This window comes from Rhinatrema bivittatum, chromosome 4, assembly GCF_901001135.1.
Source record: "Rhinatrema bivittatum chromosome 4, aRhiBiv1.1, whole genome shotgun sequence".
Taxonomy (NCBI): domain Eukaryota; kingdom Metazoa; phylum Chordata; class Amphibia; order Gymnophiona; family Rhinatrematidae; genus Rhinatrema; species Rhinatrema bivittatum.
In genome coordinates this window covers 264,423,576-264,444,234 of record NC_042618.1, presented here as the reverse complement: position 1 = coordinate 264,444,234, position 20,659 = coordinate 264,423,576, and the positions used below count along the sequence as shown (strand labels likewise).

The 20,659-nt window shown below is 47.7% G+C and overlaps 1 protein-coding gene across 2 annotated transcripts in view; it reads right to left on the bottom strand.

Annotated features, from left to right (window-relative positions):
• Positions 1-5,642: 5,642 nt before the first annotated feature.
• The window catches only part of ARFGAP3 (ADP ribosylation factor GTPase activating protein 3), a 752,488-nt gene continuing 737,471 nt past the window's right edge, over positions 5,643-20,659 (bottom strand). For both annotated transcript variants that reach the window (XM_029600102.1, XM_029600105.1), the window contains one exon: positions 5,643-6,280. In XM_029600102.1, the coding sequence (XP_029455962.1) occupies positions 6,263-6,280 (18 nt within the window). In that variant the 3' untranslated portion in view covers positions 5,643-6,262. The remainder of the gene's footprint in view (positions 6,281-20,659) is intronic.

Below are 20,659 nucleotides of genomic sequence, written 5' to 3'. Positions count from 1 at the left end.
GGGGGTCCCTGCCAGTAGTCTTCTCATGTCTGCGTACCACGGTCTTCTGGGCCAGTCCGGGCCACCAGAAGTACTAGTTCCCTGTGCAGTTGTATCTTGTGAATGATTGTGCCCCAAAGGGGCCCACGGCGGAAGGAAAGGCATATAAAAGAGCCCCCTGTGGCAATGTCTGTACCAGGGCATCGATCCCCTGGGACTGAGGTTCCTGCCTGCGGCTGAAGTACCTGGGTACTTGAGCGTTGGACCGGTTTGCCAGAAGGTCCATGTCTGGTGTCCCCCACCGGTTCAGTATCATTTGGAATGCTGCGGTCGACAGCTTCCATTCTTCTGGGTCTAGACTTTCTCTGCTGAGGTAGTCCGCCGTGATGTTGTCTTTCCCGGCGATGTGGACTGCCGAGAACTCTTGGGGATATACTTCCGCCCACGACATTAGGGGGGTCTATTTCCAGAGACACCTGTTGGCTACTGGTTCCCCCCTGGCGGTTGATGTAGGCCACTGTTGTGGCGTTGTCCGACATTACTCTGACCGCTTTGTCTCGGAGTCTGTGAACGAACCGTAGACAGGCTAGTGTGACTGCCCTCGCTTCTAGACGGTTGATGTTCCATCCCGACTCTTCTGCGTCCCACTGCCTCTGGGTGGTTAGTCCCTCGCAGTGTGCTCCCCATCCTCATAGGCTGGTGTCTGTGGTAGACGTACGGCGTAGTTCTGAGACCATGGATTCCATAGCGATAGAAGTGAGCGCCGTAGTGGTCTCATGTGAGCTCGTGCCCGCGGCCCTACTTCCAGTGTGGATGCCATCAGATCGAGGACTTGTAGGTAATCCCATGCTGTGGGGTGGGGTTCGCTCAGCAGGATTTGTAACCGGGTCCTCAGTTTGATCTCCCCATGGGAGTCAGGGCTGACCTTGTCTTTTTCGGTGTCAAATTGGACTCCTTATTCTAGACGTGAGGGCTGCAAAAACTTTTGTTTGTGTTGACCACCCCATCCTAGGCTCTCCAGTAGAGTTTTGACTCTGTTGGTTGCTTGGTGGCTTTCCTCTGGGGATGTCACCTGATCAGCCATCGTCTAGGTAAGGGTGTACGAGGATTCCTTCCTTCCTCAGTGTTGCTGCCACCATCACTATGATCTTCATGAACGTCTGGGGTGCTGTGGCTAACCCGAAGGGTAGTGCCTGGAACTGGTAGTGACGGTCCAGGATTTTGAAGCGTAAGAAGCGCTGGTGTTTCCTGATGAATTGATGGGAATGTGTAGGTAGGCCTCCAAAAGATCCAGGAATGTGAGAAACTCTCCTGGTTGTATCGCCCTTATTACTGAGTATAGGGTTTCCATGTGGAAGCGGGGAATCCTCAGGTGGCGGTTGACCGACTTGAGGTCCAGGATGGGCCTGAACGTCCCCTCTTTCTTGGGGACGATAAAGTAAGTGGAATAATGCCCAGTATTTATTTTTTGTGGAGGCACTGGGGTTATGGTCTCGAGGGCCAGTAGTCTGGTCAGTGTAGCTTCCACTGCCACCCTCTTGGAGAGGTCGTGGCAGGGGGATTCCACGAACTTGTCCAGAGGGGTTTGTAGGAGATCCAGGTAGTACCCCTCTCAAATAATGGCTAGGGCCCACTTGTCTGAAGTTATCTCGACCCATCTGTGGTAGAATAGGGCTAGTCTGCCCCCTATGGCTTCTTCCCTTGGACGGGTCGGCTGAATCTCATTGTGGGGTGCGGCTGTGGCCTGGACCCAAGCTGGTTCCCCTCTTGTTGTGCTAGTTTCGAAAGGACTGGTTCCTGCCCGTAGGGCGGGGCGCTTGATAGTTGCTTCTCTATGGATTGAAGCGCTGTGAACCCCTGCCCCTGGAGGACCGGGGGAAGAGTCGCTGGTTTCTCTTATTCCTGTCCTCCGGTAGGCACGGCAATGGGGACTTGCCCCATTTGTTAGCCAGTTTTTCTCTAGTTTGCTGCCGAACAGGAGGGATCCTTTGGAGAGCATCCTTGTGAGACACGTTTTGGAAGATGCGTCGGCCGACCAGCTTCAGAGCCAGAGTTGTCTCCTGGCAGCCACAGCTGATGACACTCCTCTGGCCGCTGAGCACACCAGATCAGAAGCAGCGTCCACAAGGAATGATACTGCTGGTTCCATGGCTTCCCCAGGGGTGTTGCTCCTGGTCTGAGAGAGGCAGGCACATGTCACTACGGTGCAGCAGGCCGCTATTTGTAGGGAGATAGCGGCAACATCAAAGGACTGTTTAAGGATGGATTCCAGATGCTGGTCATGTGCATCTTTGAGCGCTGCTCCTCCCTCCACTGGGATAGTAGTGCGCTTCGAGACCGCGCAGATCTTGGCATCCACTTTTGGGCATGTCCGACGGTCTTTGGACGTTGGGTCCAGGGGGTACATGGCTGCCATAGCTCGTCCCCCTTTGAATGCAGACTCTGGTGCACTCCATTCCAGGTCGATCAGCTGCTGAACGGCTTGTAACAGAGGGAAATGGCGGGAGGTCTGGCGGAGGCCCTCTAGCAGGGGATTCGTCTTAGGCTCCCCCGAAGCACTTGCGCCGGGATAGCGAGGCCCTTCAGGCTTCTGGATGGTGGAAACATTTGTCTAGGCCTAGAGGGGCCTGGGGCATAAAGGTCCTCTGGTGGAAGCTGAGGCTGTTTGGCCAGAGGTTCCGTCTGCATGTGGACGAAGGTGTGTAGCCCTTTGAAGAATTCCACCCATGAGATAGACACTGGGTCCAAGCTAAGGGGCGTTGAGTCCCTGGGGGTCCCCGTCTGAGGGGTGTCCCGCTGGAATTTGCTAGGTCCGGGGTACTCACTGAGGAGCTAGAACTTGGCCCTGGGTGGGACTGGCCCTGGACTGGATCTCCCAGGGCCTCCTCGTACTGAGTGCACAGGGCATTGGCATCTTCACTTTGTGCTGCTCTGATATGGCATGCTGGGCAGAGGCCTTGAGCCTTGATCTCCGTTTCCGGTGGTGCCATGGCTATAGGCGCGTAAGCCCTTATGCGTTCCTGCATGTCTAAGATGTGCGTGCGGGTTGTGCTCGTAGTTGTGTGCCCAAGTCGCAGGTAAGCGCTCAGCCCGGTAGGCACGCAATGCGCTTATATCTTATGCGCACGGCCCTTGTGCGTGTAACTTTATGCGTGCCCCCCTTGTGCGTGTAACTTAATGCGCACATGGCTTTGTGCGTGTAACTTTATGCGCACATGTATTTTGTGCGCCTAGCTGGCCTTGTGCGTCCGGATCGAGAAGGCGGACAGAGCGGTGAATAGGGCCAATATGGCGATGGCGACCACGCGGAAAATATGGCCACCACCTCGGAGGGTCTCCACGTGGGAGGACCCTTGGAACTAACTGAGGCCTGGCCCTGCTAGGGCGGATCAACTCTGTGGCACTCGTCCCGGCCGGGAACCTGTGCGACTCCTCGAACCTCGGAGACCGGAGTCTATGCTGAAGATTTCTACCTTACCTTGTCTTCGGCGCTTCCCAGTTTCGTTCCGGGCGGTCTCCGGCTGCGGGGGGAGAGGGCAAATACCTTCACCGCCACGCTCGCGGGTGCACCCGCTGCCTCTCAGCCGTGCCCGAGATGGGGGGCTAGGTCCTCGCCGCGATTCAGCTGCCGGACCGAGGCTCACCTCAGAGGGACCAAGGAAATCACCTCGGGAATTCTCAACTGGGGAGGGACCTGAGGGTATCACCGCAGGAGAGTGGGGCTCGTCTTCAGACGTAGGTTGTCTTCCGAATATGGGTTTCTTTGTTGAATTTGTTCTAACGCTGTGAGAGCATGCAGATAGTCCCTAACTGCTATGGAGACAGAAAATACTGAAGAGCTGCACTTCCTGCTGGGGTACATGTACTAGGGGCTGATGTCAGATTGAAATCTGATCTGTCTCCAACTGCTATCAGGAGTACACTATACCCACGCTAGGAAAATATATATATGTGAGAGAATTTGAAAGTATATATATATGTGAACACATCCAGCAGCAGCAGAATCAGTTGGGCAGAAAGGCATTGAACTTGTCTTTTCACCCTTTCCCATCCTCTCTCATGGTCTTTCAACTATGCCAGGAAACTTACACAAAAATCAAGGTCATGTGGCTGCTCTCATCTTAGAGTAAGCACTGGCTCTGCTCCATTTCTGCAGGGAGCTGGAACTGATATACACCACCAACTCTGCTCTATTTCTGTGGGGGGGGGGGGGGGGGGGGGGGGGGGGGTGAGCCGGAACTGATTTACTGCAGGAAAAAAGATAACAGAAAATCATTCTTGGTTGTTCTGCCACAAAGCAAGTCCTGGGTAACAGACACAAAAAAGGAATTGAATTAGAACAAGTTTGAAGCTTGTGAGTTGTAATGTTTATCATGACCAGGATTGAAACCTTGAGGAATGGCATTATTGCACATAAGTTTCAAACTTGTGTTAATTTAACCCTTTTTTGTGTCTGGTTTTTTTTTTTTGCTCTGCATCTGCTTCAGTGCCATCCCTTCTTCGCCTGCTCCTTGAAGAGGAAGAAAGGGAGAACAAAAGGAGAGAAGGGGCTGGGTAAGGGAGTGGCTCTTCTCTGCTCTAGGCTCCTCTTCCCTGTAGGCTGTCCGAAGGGGAGGGGACAGAGCAGAACATGTCTGCTGTTCTGCCTGTCTGAAAAGAAGTGGTGGAAATGCAATCCAGGCCCCGGTATGTACTATTCGCTGTGTATAATAGCTCATGAGCATTTTTTTTTTTTTAAGGACATGCAAATTTTGTATTATAAAAACTACCACCATAGTAAGGTGGTATACTTACATGATCAAAGTTTTCTGACATAAAACTAAAATGAAAAGAAAATGATTTGTTATTGCAATTTTGTATTTATTAGTGAATGCAGGTTTACAGGTTTTGATAATGTTGCTGTTTCAAGTAAGACTTGAACATTCTGGCCAAATATAATTGTGTTTTTACACTCTGTGTTATGTTCAACAATTCTATGAAATCTAAAACATCCACACTTGGTTACTTCTCTACCTTATACCCATGGATTCCTTTACTTTTTCAAAAACTAAGATGAGAATGTTTAAAACTAATGAAAAATAAATATTTAATTAGACTATTTTATTTGACCATATAACAACTTAACTATTTTAAAATTTCCACCTTGTGAACCATGAAGTTGATTCAAACTCACAGTTGTCAAGCATAACTTGTCCAGATAGTATTTACATATCAAACAGATCCAATTCAGCAAGCTGGCTTGGCAATCTTTTTTATTGTGTAAATCTCCTCACTGTGTGAGATGACTGACAGTATAAATTGGGCTCTCTGTTTTTATTCAAAGTATTTAAAAAGAGCCCTTTGGTAATGAAACTTGATACGACAGAAGCTAAAGTCAGGATAGTCCCTTCAGGAACAAACAGCTAACAGGATGGTCTTTGATGATGAAATTTCCTGAAAAAATTTCATCAATTACATTTTACAGCAACTAAATATGTAAAAAACTGATTATAAACACTAAACTCAATAAATGTAACTGACCTGAAAGTTACAAAGTTAGAGCAGTCACAGTCAACCCAATTGTCTCATTTTTGAAAAACAACAATTCTTTCAAAGGACCCCTTTAAGAAATCTGTGTACAATTATTTTAAGAAATCTTAAAAATGTATAAAGAATAAGCAAGATTCATTTCAACTTCTTTAATATATCTGAAATATAATACTCTACATTAAGTAACAGTACATGTAATTTAATAGAAAAGAAAAACAAGATATCTTGTTTTGCTATATGGTGACAAATCTACTAGAAGTTTGATTTATTTCTAGTTTAGTCTAGGCTGCATCTTGTTTTCTTTAGTTTTCTCTCTTTCACTCAGTATTTTTTTCTGATAGGTCAGGAAATGGGTTTTTGGTACATGGCAGACCATGAATTAAGTAAATCTGAAATATATTTCAACTTAAAATTTGGATTATGTTGCATAAAAATGTGGCAGTGATCATGATCAACTTTTCTACATGGAAAATTTGTTTTACATGAAATTAAAATTACACTAGAAGATGCAGTACAGCAAAAGCTTAAACATATAGTTTTAAATTACTACTAGGCTTTTAATAGGAAAATTGATAGTTTCTGAAATAAAAGCAGGATTAACAAACAGCAAAATACATGCAATAAATGAAGAAATGGTTAAACAATTTACAAAATATTCTAAAGCCTGCTGTCATTAGAATCCACAATGTGATTGTTGCTTTATCTGAAGTTAGATTTATCCTCATACTCCACAATTATGTTGATCCATAACCAATTAGGAGCCATATCGATCCTAGAACAGTAAAGAAAGATTTTATTGTAAAATAAACATTTACAATTTAAAACTTGCCAAGCAAATGCACACTATGCAAATTGTAGTTTAACAACAGTGACAGGCTATCCTTGTGGAATTTAGAGATGCATCACCTATGATATTCTCCATTACCCAGAGAATAAATCTTTCTATATAATGCAACAAAATGAGCCACAGAATGTGTTTAGATACAGTATTGTGATGGGATAGCATCAGTTTTTATACCGGAGGCCAACAGGTGGTAAGAGCACTCTCAGTAGCTAAAAAGAAGGGAGCTCCAGGCACCATTACCAAGGACACCTACTGACCTATGACAGTGTACTTTAAGTCAAGCAGCTCTGAGTTCATGACATTTTTATTAATATTTAGACATTTTATATACCATCGTTCCATGTAAAATATCACAGCAGTTTACAAAAGTAACATTCATAGTTATAAATAAACAAGTAATAATGGGTAAAAGGAGACCGATGGTGCAGGGAAGAGGGATTCAGCTTTGTAAGGAACTGGGGAAACTTTTGGGGAAAGGGGAGACTTTTCCGAAAGGATGGGCTCCACCTTAACCAGAGTGGAACCAAGCTGCTGGCACTAACTTTCAAAAAGGAGATAGAGCAGCTTTTAAACTAGAACAAGGGGGAAAGCAGACAGTCACTCAGCAGTGCATGGTTCGGAGAAATGTATCCTTGAAGGATATTAATGAAACAGGAGAGTTAGGGAATCCCAACAGAGAGGTTCCATTAAAAGTAAACATAGTCCATATGCCTATATGTAAAAAATCACCAAAACTAATGATTACCGAATTATCCCAAACAACTGAAAAGCAGGTTGTTAAAACAAGCAAAAAACACACTTTGAAATGTCTGTATGCCAATGCCAGAAGTCTAAGAAGTAAGATGGGAGAGTTAGAGTGTATAGCAGCAAAATGAATGAGATTGACATCATTGGCATCATAGAAACTTGGTGGAAGGGAGGATAACCAATGGGACGTGCTATATCAGGGTACAACATTATATCGCAATGATAGGGAGGATCAACCTTGGCGGGGTTGTGGCACTTATGTCCGGGAGGGTATAGAGTTCAACAGGATAAGATCATACAAGAGACTAAATGCTCAGTAGAATCTATATGGGTAGAAATCCCATGTGTGTTGGGTAAGAGTATAGTGATAGTACACTACTGTCCACCAGGACAAAATGGTCAGACAGATAATGAAATGCTAAGAGAAATCAGGGAAGCAACCAATTGGCAGTGCAATAATAATGGGAAATTTCAATTACCCCAATATAGACTGGGTAAATGTAACATCAGGACTTGCTAGAGACAAAGTTCCTGGATGTAATAAATGATTGCTTCATGGAGCAATTGGTTCAGGAACCAACAAGAGAGGGAGCTATTTTAGATTTAATTCTTAGTGGAACGAAGGATTTGGTGAGAGAGGTAATGGTGGTGGGGCCACTTGGCAACAGTGATCATAACATGATCAAATTTAAACTAATAACTGGAAGGGGGACAATAAGTAAATCTGCAGCTCTAACACTAAACTTTCAAAGGGGAAACTGATAAAATGAGGAAAATAGTTAGAAAAAAATGAAAGGTGCAGCTGCAAAGGTTAAGTGTGTTCAACAGGCTTGGACATTGTTTAAAAATACAATCCTAGAGGCACAGTCCATATATATGCCACACATTAAGAAAGGTGGAAGGAAGGCAAAACGATTACCGTCATGGTTACAAGGTGAGGTAAAAGAGGCTATTTTAGCCAAAAAATCATCCTTCAAAAATTGGAAGAAGGATCCATCTGAAGAAAATAGGATAAAACATAAGCATTATTGAGATTACTTACCTGATAATCTCCTTTTCCTTAGTGTATGCAGATGGACTCAAAACAAGTGGGTATAGTGTGCTCGTGCTAGCAGTTGGAGACGGTTCTGACGTCAGCACGGGTACATATACCCCCACAGGAAGTGTAGCAATTCAGTAATCTTCCTTGCAAAAGCTTTTATGGATATATGTGTGACTGACCGATCGTTTAAATGAACAGGATTACCCTGACCGATTGATAATAGCTGGAGACCGCCAGTGTTCTCAACTGGGAGGCGTAGACACCCGGCAGGGTGGAAGCCCTATATAAGCAAACATGGCTTACCGTGAGTCGGCGAATCCCCATGTATACCGGCAGCCAGGCGGGATGCTGAGTCCATCTGCATACACTAAGGAAAACGAGATTATCAGGTAAGTAATCTCAACATTTCCTAGCGTGTAGCAGAAGGACTCAAACAAGTGGGATGTACAAAAGCTACTCCCGGACTGGGCGGGAGGCTGCCCGAGGTCCGTTTAGGATTGCCCTCGCAAATGCTGTGTCCTCCCTGGCCTGAACGTCCAGACGGTAGAACCTGGAGAAGGTATGGAGGGAGGACCACGTCGCTGCTTTACATATCTCTGCAGGCGACAGCATCCTAGTTTCTGCCCAAGAGGCTGCTTGTGCTCTGGTAGAATGAGCCTTGACCTGTAGAGGTGGTGGTTTTCCTGCCTCTACGTAGGCCGCTTTGATAACTTCTTTGATCCAGCGGGCGATGCTTGGTTGTGAGGCCGCTTCTCCTTGCTTCTTCCCGCTGTGAAGGACGTACTGCTTCTGACATTTCCAAGTATCTGGCCAGTATTCTGCCGATGTCGAGATGACGCAGTATTCGACAGTCTTCTGACTTCTTCAAACCTTCCGTGGTTGGCAAGGATATGGTTTGGTTGAGGTGAAATTGTGACACTATTTTGGGTAAGAAGGAAGGAACCGTGCGAAGATGGATAGCCTCTGGAGTGATTCTGAGAAACGGAGCACGGCAGGATAGTGCTTGTAGCTCTGAGATGCGGCGTGCTGAACATACAGCCAGCAAGAACACCATCTTCAAGGTCAACAAACGGAGAGACAGGCCTCGAAGGGGTCTGAAAGCGGATCCCGCTAGAAATTCCAACACTAGGTTGAGGTTCCACAGGGGCACTGGCCACTTCAGTGGCGGACGAATGTGTTTGACTCCTTTCAGGAAACGTGAGACGTCTGGGTCTTTGGCAATGGTGTTGCCGTCACTCCTGGGACCGTAGCAAGATAGCGCTACTACCTGAACCTTGATGGTGCTGAGGGACAGACCCTTCTGAAGTCCATCTTGTAGGAAGTCCAAAATGATAGGAATCTTAGCGGCATGTGAATTGGTGCTACGAGAGTCGCACCAGGCTTCAAAAACTCTCCAGATCCTGATATATGTCAGTGATGTAGAGAACTTGCGTGCTCGGAGGAGTGTGTCAATTACCGGCTCCGAGTATCCTCTTTTCTTCAATCTAGCCCTCTCAATGGCCAGACCGTAAGAGAGAATTGAGCTGGATCCTCGTGGAGGATGGGACCTTGCAGCAGCAGGTCCCTGTATGGAGGCAGAGGTAGAGGATGCCCTGCCAGTAGTCTTCTCATGTCTGCGTACCAGGGTCTTCTTGGCCAGTCCGGGGCCACTAGAAGAACTAGGCCTCTGTGCCGCTGAATCTTGTGTATAATGGCGCCCAGCAGGGGCCATGGAGGAAAAGCATATAGCAGGATCCCCTGAGGCCATGGCTGTACCAGGGCATCGATCCCCTGGGATAGCGGATCCCGCCTGCGGCTGAAATATCTGGGTACTTGAGCGTTGGACCTGTCCGCTAGTAGGTCCATGCCCGGCGTCCCCCACTGATCCACAATCATCTGGAAAGCTGTGGGCGACCGCTGCCATTCCCCTGGAATTAGGCTTTCTCTGCTGAGGAAGTCTGCCGTGGTGTTGTCCTTCCCGGCAATGTGAACGGCGGAGATGTCCTGGAGATTCGCTTCCGCCCAAGTCATCAGGGGGGCTATTTCTAGGGATACCTGTTGGCTTCTGGTTCCGTCCTGTCGGTTGATGTATGTCACCATGGTGGCATTGTCCGACATCACTCTGACCGCTCCGTTGCGAAGTCTGTGGGCAAATCGCAGGCACGCTAGCCTGACTGCCCATGCCTCTAGTCTGTTGATGTTCTACCTTGACTCTTCTCTGTTCCACCGCCCTTGGGCGGTGAGTTCTTCGCAGTGTGCTCCCCATCCGTTCAGGCTGGCATCTGTAGTGAGCAGGGTCCAGGGTGGGGAGGACATTCTTGACCCCCGGCTCATGTGGCCGGGCTGCAACCACCATCGTAGCTGGTTCCGCACTGTGGCTGGTAGAGGTAGGTGCGTGGTGTAGTTCTGTGATCGTGGGCTCCACCGAGATAGGAGGGCGCGTTGTAATGGTCTTATATGAGCCCGCGCCCATGGTATCACCTCCAGAGTGGATGCCATGAGGCCGAGGACCTGTAGGTAATCCCGAGCTGTGGGCCGGCTGGCGCTCAGCAGGGCCTGCAGATGATTCCGGAGTTTCGACTTCCTTCTGGAGGTCAGGCTGACCTTGTCTTCCTGGGTGTCGAATCGGACTCCTAGGTATTCCAGCGACTGAGAAGGCTGTAGGCAACTCTTGTTCAAGTTTACAACCCATCCTAGGCTTTCCAGAAGCGCTATAACTCTGTTGGTTGCCTGGTGGCTCTCCTCTGGTGACATCACCCGGATCAGCCAGTCGTCCAGGTAGGGATGGACGCGGATTCCCTCCTTCCTGAGGGACGCTGCCACTACTACTATGACCTTGGTAAAGGTCCGCGGCGCGGTGGCTAACCCGAAGGGTAAAGCTCGGAACTGGAAGTGTTGGTCCAGGACCTTGAAGCGTAAATAGCGCTGATGATCCCGATGGATTGGGATATGCAGGTAGGCTTCCGACAGATCTAGGGGTGTGAGAAACTCCCCTGGCTGTACTGAATTCTTGACAGACCTCAGAGTTTCCATGCGAAAGCTGGGGACCCGTAGGTATCGGTTGACTGACTTGAGGTCCAGGACGGGTTGGAAAGTGCCCTCCTTCTTGGGCACGATGAAATAAATGGAATAATGCCCAGAATTCATTTCCCTTGCAGGCACTGGGATTATGGCTTTTAGGGACAGGAGCCTCCGCAAAGTAACCGCTAGGGCCGTCCTCTTGATGGGCGAACAAGGAGATTCCACAAACCTGTCCGGCGGGAGTCGAAGAAAATCCAGGTAATACCCTTCTCGGATGATGGCAAGGACCCACTGATCCGAGGTAATCTCGACCCACCTTCGGTAGAAGAGGGATAGCCTGCCCCCTATGGCTGCTACCCCCGGATGGGTCGGCTGATTGTCATTGTGGGGTACGGCCGAGACCCGAACCCGAGCCGGTTCCCCCCTCTTGTTGTGCTTAGGCCGAAAGGACTGGTTCCTGGCCTGCGAACGAGGTGCTTGGTAGCGAGCCCTGTAATAGTTGAAGCGCTGAGAGGTTCTACCTCTGGATGGTCTAGGAAAGGGGCGCTGGTTCCCTCCTTGACCGGTCTTCTGGTAGACGGGGTAATGGGAGGCGCCCCATTTATTGGCCAGTTTCTCAAGGTCGCTGCCGAACAGGAGGGATCCCTCAAAGGCATTCTCGTGAGGCGTGTCTTGGAGGAGGAGTTGGCCAACCAATTACGTAGCCAGAGCTGTCTCCTGGCCGCCACTGAGGATGACACTCCTTTGGCTGCCGTATAGTCGGAGGCTGCATCAGTGAGGAACGAGAGAGCCGATTCCATTTCCTCTTCCGGGGTGTTGTTCCTAGCATGTGATAAACAGGAACGTGTCACCACGGTGGCAGGCATGTCGCAATTCGTAGGGACATTGCTGCCACCTCAAAGGCTTGTTTCAGAATGGCGTCCATGCGCCGGTCATGTGTATCCTTGAGGGCCGTCTCCCCCTCCACCGGAATGGTGGTGCGCTTCACAATTGCACTAACTATGGCGTCTACCTGGCGGCACGCCAGCTTCTCCTTGGTTGCCGGGTCTAAGGGGTACATGCCAGACAAGGCCCGACCCCCTTTGAATGAGGCCTCCGACGTATTCCATTCCAGATCGATTAACTGCTGAGCTACTTGTAGGAGGGGAAAATGGTGAGACGTTTGGCGCAGGCCCTCTAACAGGGGGTTCCAGTCTAGGTTCCTCAGGGGCATCGTGGCCCGGAATAGCCAGCTCTGACAGGCATTGAGAGATCAGGCCTGGGAGATCCCCTTTCAAAAAGAAGTGCCTCATTGTCCGATATGGTTCAATCCCCGAGGGCAGTTCTCCCTCCTCGGGGGACTCGTTGTCTTCCTCAGGGCAATCTGAACCATAAGTGGGGGCTGCAGGTGGCGAGTGGCTGTGTCTAGGCCTTGAGGGACTAGGGGCCGGGTCATCCGGTACGTATGGACCCGCTCGGGGAGCAGCCTGCATTGAGACAAAGGCATGAATTCCCTTGAATAATTCCACCCAGGAGAGCGAAAGCAGGATCTGGTTCTGAGGGGGTACCAGGTCCCTCGGGGTCCCCCGGCAGCTCACTGCTGTCTGCTAGGTCCGAGGTGTTCCCTGAGGAACTGGCAAGTACACTGGGCTGTGACCGGTCCTGGCCTGGGAACTCCCAGGGCCTCTTCACATTGGGCACATAGGGAGTCTGCTTCCTCACTCTGTGTGACTCTGAGGTTGCATGCCGAGCAGAGGCTCATGCCTGATGCTGGAGGGGCCGGCTCCTCTGACACATGGGCTCTCTGACGCTCCATGTGTGCCTGGGAACGGACGTATCAGCGGGCGCCTATGCACGCGCGCCTAACAGCGTGCGCCTATCGCGCGGTGACAAACCAGGCAGGAAAATGGCAACCTCCGTGGCGGATTGCCACATAGGCAGAGTCTGCGAATCCTCGCTTCCTCGGAGACCAACAAGTAAAGATGTACGCCTTACCTTGTCTTCGGCGCTTCCCGGTTGCAACCCGGGCGGTCTCCGGCTGCGGGGGGGGAGAGGGTGAGTACCGTCACCCGCCGCGCTCAAGGAAGTGCACCCGCTGCCTCTGGGCCGCGCCCAAACTCGTCTCGCTCGGGGGCCAAGTCCTACGCCGGGACCGAGGCTGCCTCTATGCCGCGCCCGAGCCCTTCTCACTCGGGGGCTAGGTCCCTGCCGCGAGCCGGCCACCGGACCGAGGCCCTTACCTCCGAGGGACCACGGAAATCACCTCGGGAAACTCAACTGGGGGAAGGACCGAATGGTATCACTGCAGGAGTGCGGGGCTCGTCTTCAGGTAGGTTTCTTCCATGAATTTAGTTGTGTAGAATTTGGAAACACGCTCAGCGAGCGTGAGGTAGCTCCAAACTGCTCTGGAGATGGAAATTACTGAATTGCTACACTTCCTGTGGGGGTATATGTACCCGTGCTGACGTCAGATCCGTCTCCAACTGCTAGCACGAGCACACTATACCCACTTGTTTTGAGTCCATCTGCTACACGCTAGGAAATGTCAAGTTAAGTGTAAAACACTGATAAGACAGGCGAAGAGAGAATTTGAAATGAAGTTGGCCATAGAGGCAAAAACTCATAATAAAAACTTTTTTAAATATATCCAAAGCAAGAAACCTGTGAGGGAGTCAGTTGGACCATTAGATGACTGAGGGGCTCTTAGGGAAGATAAGGCCATTGCAGAAAGATTAAATGAATTCTATGCTTCCGTGTTTACTAATGAGGATGTTGGGGAGATACCAGTTCCAGAGATGGTTTTCAGGGGTGATGAGTCAGACGAACTGAACGAAATCACTGTGAACCTGGAAGATGTAGTAGGCCAGATTGACAAACTAAGAGTAGCAAATCACCTGGACCGGATGGTATGCATCCTAGGGTACTGACGGAACTAAAAAATGAAATTTCTGATCTATTAGTTTAAATTTGTAACCTATCATTAAAATCATCCATTGTACCTGAAGACTGGAGGGTGGCCAATGTAACCCCAATATTTAAAAAAGGCTCCAGGGGCGATCCGGTTAACTATAGACCAGTGAACCTAACTTCAGTGCCCGGAAAAATAGTGGAAACTATTCTCAAGATCAAAATCGTAGAGCATATAGAAAGACATGATTTAATGGAACACAGTCAACATGGATTTATCCAAGGGAAGTCTTGCCCAACAAATCTGCTTCATTTTTTTGAAGGGGTTAATAAACATGTGGATAAAGGTGAACCGGTAGATGTAGTGTATTTGGATTTTCAGAAGGCGTTTGACAAAGTCCCTCATGAGAGGCTTCTACGAAAACTAAAAAGTCATGGGATAGGAGGCGATGTTCTTTCGTGGATTACAAACTGGTTAAAAGATAGGAAACAGAGAGTAGGATTAAATGGTCAATTTTCTCAGTGGAAAAGGGTAAACAGTGGAGTGCCTCAGAGATCTGTACTTGGACCGGTGCTTTTAAATATATATATAAATGATCTGGAAAGGAATACGACGAGTGAGTATCAAATTTTCGGATGATACAAAATTATTCAGAGTTGCTAAATCACAAGCAGACTGTGATACATTACAGGAGGACCTTGCAAGACTGGATGGCAGATAAAATTTAATGCGGACAAGTGCAAGGTGTTGCATATAGGGAAAAATAACCCTTGCTGTAGTTACACAATGTTAGGGTCCATATTAGGAGCTACCACCCAGGAAAAAGATCTAGGCATCATAGTGGATAATACTTTAAAATCGTCGGCTCAGTGTGCTGCAGCAGTAAAAAAAAGCAAACAGAATGTTAGGAATTATTAGGAAGGGAATGGTTAATAAAACGGAAAATGTCGTAATGCCTCTATATCGCTCCATGGTGAGACCACACCTTGAATATTGTGTACAAATCTGGTCACCGCATCTCAAAAAAGATAACGTTGCGATGGAGAAGGTACAGAGAAGGGCAACCAAAATGATAAAGGGGATGGAACAGCTCCCCCTATGAGGAAAGGCTGAAGAGGTTAGGGCTGTTCAGCTTGGAGAAGAGACAGCTGAGGGGGATATGATAGAGGTTTTTAAGATCATGAGAGGTCTTGAACGAGTAGATGTGACTCGCTTATTTACACTTTCAAATAATAGAAGGACTAGGGGGCATTCCATGAAGTTAGCAAGTAGCACATTTAAGACTAATCGGAGAAAATTCTTTTTCACTCAATGCACAATTAAGCTCTGGAATTTGTTGCCAAAGGATGTGGTTAGTGCACCTTGGTTCAAAAAAGGTTTGGATAAGTTCTTGGAGGAGAAGTCCATTAACGGCTATTAATCAAGTTTACTTAGGGAATAGCCACTGCTATTAATTGCACCAGTAGCATGGGATCTTCTTAGTGTTTGGACAATTGCCAGGTTCTTGTGGCCTGGTTTGGCCTCTGTTGGAAACAGGATGCTGGGCTTGATGGACCCTTAGTCTGACCCAGCATGGAAATTTCTTATGTTCTTAAAGAGGTAGTTTTCATAAATAGGCATTGACATCTTTCAATAGAATTGTTCCTATACATTTGACTCAAGGTTTAAGCCATGGTCAAGGGGTAAAAAAGTTAAAACAGAATAAACTAAAATAAAATAACAGATTTCACATTTTAGTTATGTGATATCGATTCTTTCACTCTCTTCATGCTTCAGTTAGTATCTTTTGACCTTCTTGTTATTGTTTCTTTCTACATTCAGGTGTTTTAAGTTAGGTTATATGCATTTTTGAATAGCCTTGTTTTTAGCTCACATTTAAATCTCTGTCTGGTAGGGAGTTCCATAGCTTTGGACCCGCTATGGAAAACACCAGATCTCTTACTTGTGTCAGGAATGTGCTCCGTATAAAGTAAATAGTCCTTTATCTTGAGATCTTAATGTTCGCTGAGGTGTATATGGTTGTATTGTCACACCTATCATACTGGTGTTACTGGAATTCATGGTTTTGAATGTTACTGAAATAATTCTAGAAGTACATCTGACCATTAGAATAGTAAAGCTGCTTACCTTTAACAGGTGTTCTCTATAGAAAGCAGGACAAAACAACTACACAATTGGTCCGCACTGGCACGGACCTGATTTCTCAGAGCTCAGAAAGTAAAGATTTCTCAGAGCTCAGGAAGTAAAACCTTTCTAGCATGCAAGGGAATTCCCACATACCGGCTCCGCATGAGTCTTCTCAGTCATTTCACTAAATAAATTTCAATTTTAAGGGGAGGAGGGTGGGATTATGATGCTATTTTGCCCTGCTGCCTATAGAGCACCTGTTGCAGGTAAACAACTTCACTTTCTCCACTGACAAGTAGGATGAAAATCAGCCACCACAAGCGGGGGATTCCAAAGCAGAGTATTGCAATAAACTAAATTAACTCTCTTTTTTCTCTGCAACCCAATAAAAGGAGGGAGGCAGGCGAGTTGACGCTATTGAAATAGATTTTTAAGAACTGTTTACCAAAGGCACTGTCTGTGCGAATGCCTTGTTCTAGGCAGTAGTGTTTAACCAAAGAATAAATAGCCGCTTTACAGACATCCTGTACTGAAGGCAAATGTTTAAAAGATACTGAAGTGGCAGCTGCTTGAACTTTATGTGCTTTGACTCTGCAAGAGTGATTTTTACATGTATCCTTATAATAAAAAGTGTTACAGTTTGATAGCCAAGTAGGAAGAGTCTGTTTAGTCACTGAAAGTTCCTGCTTGACTGGATTAAAAAAGAATAAAATGAGAAGATTTACAATGATGTTTTGTTCTTTCCAAGTAGGAAAGTAAAGCTCTTCCATGGTTCAGGGTATGAAGTGCTTGTTCTGCTTCAGAGGAGGAGATTTCTGGCAGAAACTTTGCAGGACATTCTCCTGATTTAAATGGCACTGAGAAATCATTTCAGCAGGAATTTTGGAGTTCTCAATATTACTCTATTTTGTATATTTGTGTATTCAGAATGTCTACTACTAGTGCCTGAAGTTCAGTTATTCAACGAACTGAAGCAACTGCTATGAAAAAAATATCTTTTCAAGTTAAAAATTGTATATGATTATTTGCAGGTTCTGAGTACCAGCATTTTTCTTCCACCTACTTGATTTTCTTTGTGGTCCCTAAAAAACAAAGAAACAACAACAAAAAAAAAAAGAACATGTATCCTGCATGTGAGTATCAGTACCTTTTTCTCCAGAAAGATAACACTGCAAATAAATGATCTCTCATTTACTAGTAGCTGCTAGAAGAATCATTGAAGAAGTAGAAGAGGACCGGAAGGCTCATCTGCATATTGCTCCCAGCATCTTCTGGGAGAGGACTCCAGAGGTCACAGCGAGCGATCCAGGGTTTGAACTCCATTGCCCCAGCTTCCAGAAGCCCCGCACCCTTTGCAGTAGAATAGGACCAGAAGCGCATGCCTAATGGCGGGCGAATCTCAAACCCTTCAAATCTTTGAGTGAAGATCAATGTAATGGTGGATGAAGAGGATTGGTAAGTATAAGCTTGGGAAACCTTTGGACTTAGTTTGGAGAAGGGTGAAATAATGGGATATATTCTTTAGAATTTGTGTGTGTCTGGGATAATAAGCAAGTCAGAGGTAGTTAATTCTAGAGTCGGTCTTCCCCCCCACTACTCAACCCTTGATTTTTAGGCAGGAAACACTTTCTCATTAAATATCAATCAGGCTCTTATCTAAATCATACTATTGCACCCGCCCTTATTCTCTTGTAAGATGCTAGCGGATTCATTAGTAAATACACCTGTAAATTCAGTTCTCTAATTCTAACTCCCTTAGTATTCTAAACTTAACTAGGAACTCAACAAAATTAAGATGAAGGCAGCAATCCAGCAGCAAGAGGGGGGCTTTCCAGTCTTTTGCACTGAGCGTCACACGTATGACTTTTTACACACCGGTGAGAGATTGTATGTATGCACCCGGTGCAAAGAGCTCCTGGCTCTCAGGGAGTGAGTCCAAATTCTGGAGGCTAGATTAGCAGACTTGGAGGAGCTGAGGCAGAGGTACATTGATGAGACCTTCAGGGGCATAGCAGCCAAGTCCCAAATCCAGTCTGGCAGCCCCAGTGCTGTCTTGGATCAGAAAGGTCTCCCGGTTGGAGAACATCACCCTGGATAGCAGGAAGTGAACCTGTAGCAAGGACCTGCTCTCCAGATGATGTGTTGTCCTCTTGCGCTAAGGACAAGTCTCCCAGGGCTACTGCCCAGGAGGGAAGGGTTAGGTCGGCCATCATAGCCACGCTGTCTGGGACGTCCTCCGGGTGGCTAGGTGGCGGAGCTCTCTTAGAACATTGAGTCTTTCAGTGTAGTGTGCCTGCTTGAGTCCTCCCATGCTTCCCCATCCTCCTCAGTCTGTATCCAAGCAGAGGAAGCGTAGCAATAACTGGGGAGGCGGGAGGGTCAGCATGCTATTCATCTGCTATTTACGGAAAACACCATTTACGGTAAGCAAACTTGCTCTTTTCCCATAGATAAGCAGCATGAATTAGCCATGGTGTTTGGGAGTCCCCAGCTGATGTATTGAGTGCAAAACTGTGATCATGTCCTGATAAGGTGAGGTGGTGTGCTCAAGATAATAGATAAGATAGGCAGACAGTTCATCTCTGCTGTCTTTGCAGCTTTATGAAGTGCCTGATTTGAGAATTGTTTTGCCCATGTCTGCGTCAGCTGCAGTGTGCTTGTCTAAATAGTAGTGAGCTGTGAATGTGTGCAGCGAGGACCAGGTGGCAGCTCTGCAAATGTCTAGAATAGGCACCTCATGAAGGTGAGCTATTGACGCAGCCATAGCACAGACTTGGTGAGCCTTAGGGGAGGCAGACAAGGTCTCCTAACATTTCTGTCATGGAGCGTTAGGGTTAAAAAAGCTGGGAGGCTCTGTGCTCAGTGTGCGTTTGGCATTTATAGTAAAACGAGTGCCCGCTTACAATCCAGTGTGTGTAATTTATGCTCTGACTCATTACTATGTGGCCTTGGGTAAAAGGTTGGAAGGGTAATGGTTTGGTTGAGGAGGAAAACTGAAACCACTTTAGGAAGGTAGGCGGGATGCATACGCAACATAACTTTGTCGTGATAGAACTCCAGGTATGGCGAGTAGTGCACCAGGGTCTGCAGCTCACTGACACGTCTTGCGGAGGTGAGGGCGACCAGAAACAGCACCTTCCAGGAGAGGAACTTGGGATGGCAAGTGTCCAGTGGTTCAAAGGGCGGTAACATCAGTTGCTCTAGCACTACATTCAAATCCCATGGAACTGGAGGTTTCTGGATCGGAGGCTGCAGGCGTAAAACCCCCTTCATGAATCTTGAGATGAGTGGGTGACAAGAGATTGGGGCTTCATTGTGCAGAGAATGGTAGCCTGCTATGGCACTGGGGGGAACCCTGACTGAAGCCGTGGCAAGCCCCTTCCAGTAGAGCAGATGGAGGTAAGTCCAGTAATCGCTCAGGCAGACAGGTGAGCGGGTCTGTCCCATTTTCTGAGCACCAGGAGGCATAGTGACTCTATTTCCTTTGATAATTCATTCTCGAGGAAACTAAGATATCCTGAAGCTTAAGTGAAAGGTTCAGGTAGTGGAGTACCAGCCTTTCAATCTCCCCGCAGTGAGACTGAGAGATGAGTGGAGCAGATGAAGCAGGAAGCCTCCCTCTTGGGTGAGGAGGCGTGAGCTGTTGCCCAGGGGGATTGGTTGGTCCATCGATAGTCGAACTAGATACGTGTACCTCGGTTGCCTGGGCCACGCTGGAGCGTGAGGTCTGCATTGTCTGTGATGCATTTCTGGACTGTGCGAGAGATTAGAGGTATTGGGGGGGAAGGCGTACAGCAGACCCCCCGTCCAGTCGATAAGGAACGCGTCCCTGCGCTAGTCTTTGGGAGCTGGGATACACCGAGCAGAAGGTCTGTACCTTTCGATTGTGTTCTGTAGCAAAGAGATTGATGCGAAGCAGGCCCCAGGTTTGAAAAGTCTGTCCGCCCTGGCATTGTTGATGCTGGGCAGGGACGTGGCTTTCAGGGTGATGGATCTGCTGTGCCCATTGCAGGATCCATACAGCCTCCCTGCAAAGATTCCAGGAACCGGACCCTCCTTCCTTGATGTAGAACATGGCCACTTGGTTGTCCATGCAGACCATGACTGTCTTCCCTTGGAGTGCTGGTTCGAAGGCTCAAAAGAGCTTTTCGAATGGCTCGTAGCTCCAGTAGGTTGATCTGTTGTGATCGTTCCAAGGCGTACCACAGGCCTCGAGTCTGAAGGTGGACTAGGTGAGCACCCCATCCTTTGGTGGAAGCGTCCATGGTGAGGATGGTGTGATGTGCTGGGATTCACAGGGGAGCTCCTGCCATGAGAGCTGCTGGTGTCAACTACCACTCCAAATCTCATTTTATTCTGGGCGTGAGGGTGATAGGCATGGAAATATGGTTGGAAAATTGGTTCCATTGGACCTTCAGACCCCATTGCAGATGGTGCATGTACAGGCAAGCATGGGGAACAACATAGATCGCTGTTGCCATGTGGCCAAGGATTGTCAGGATCT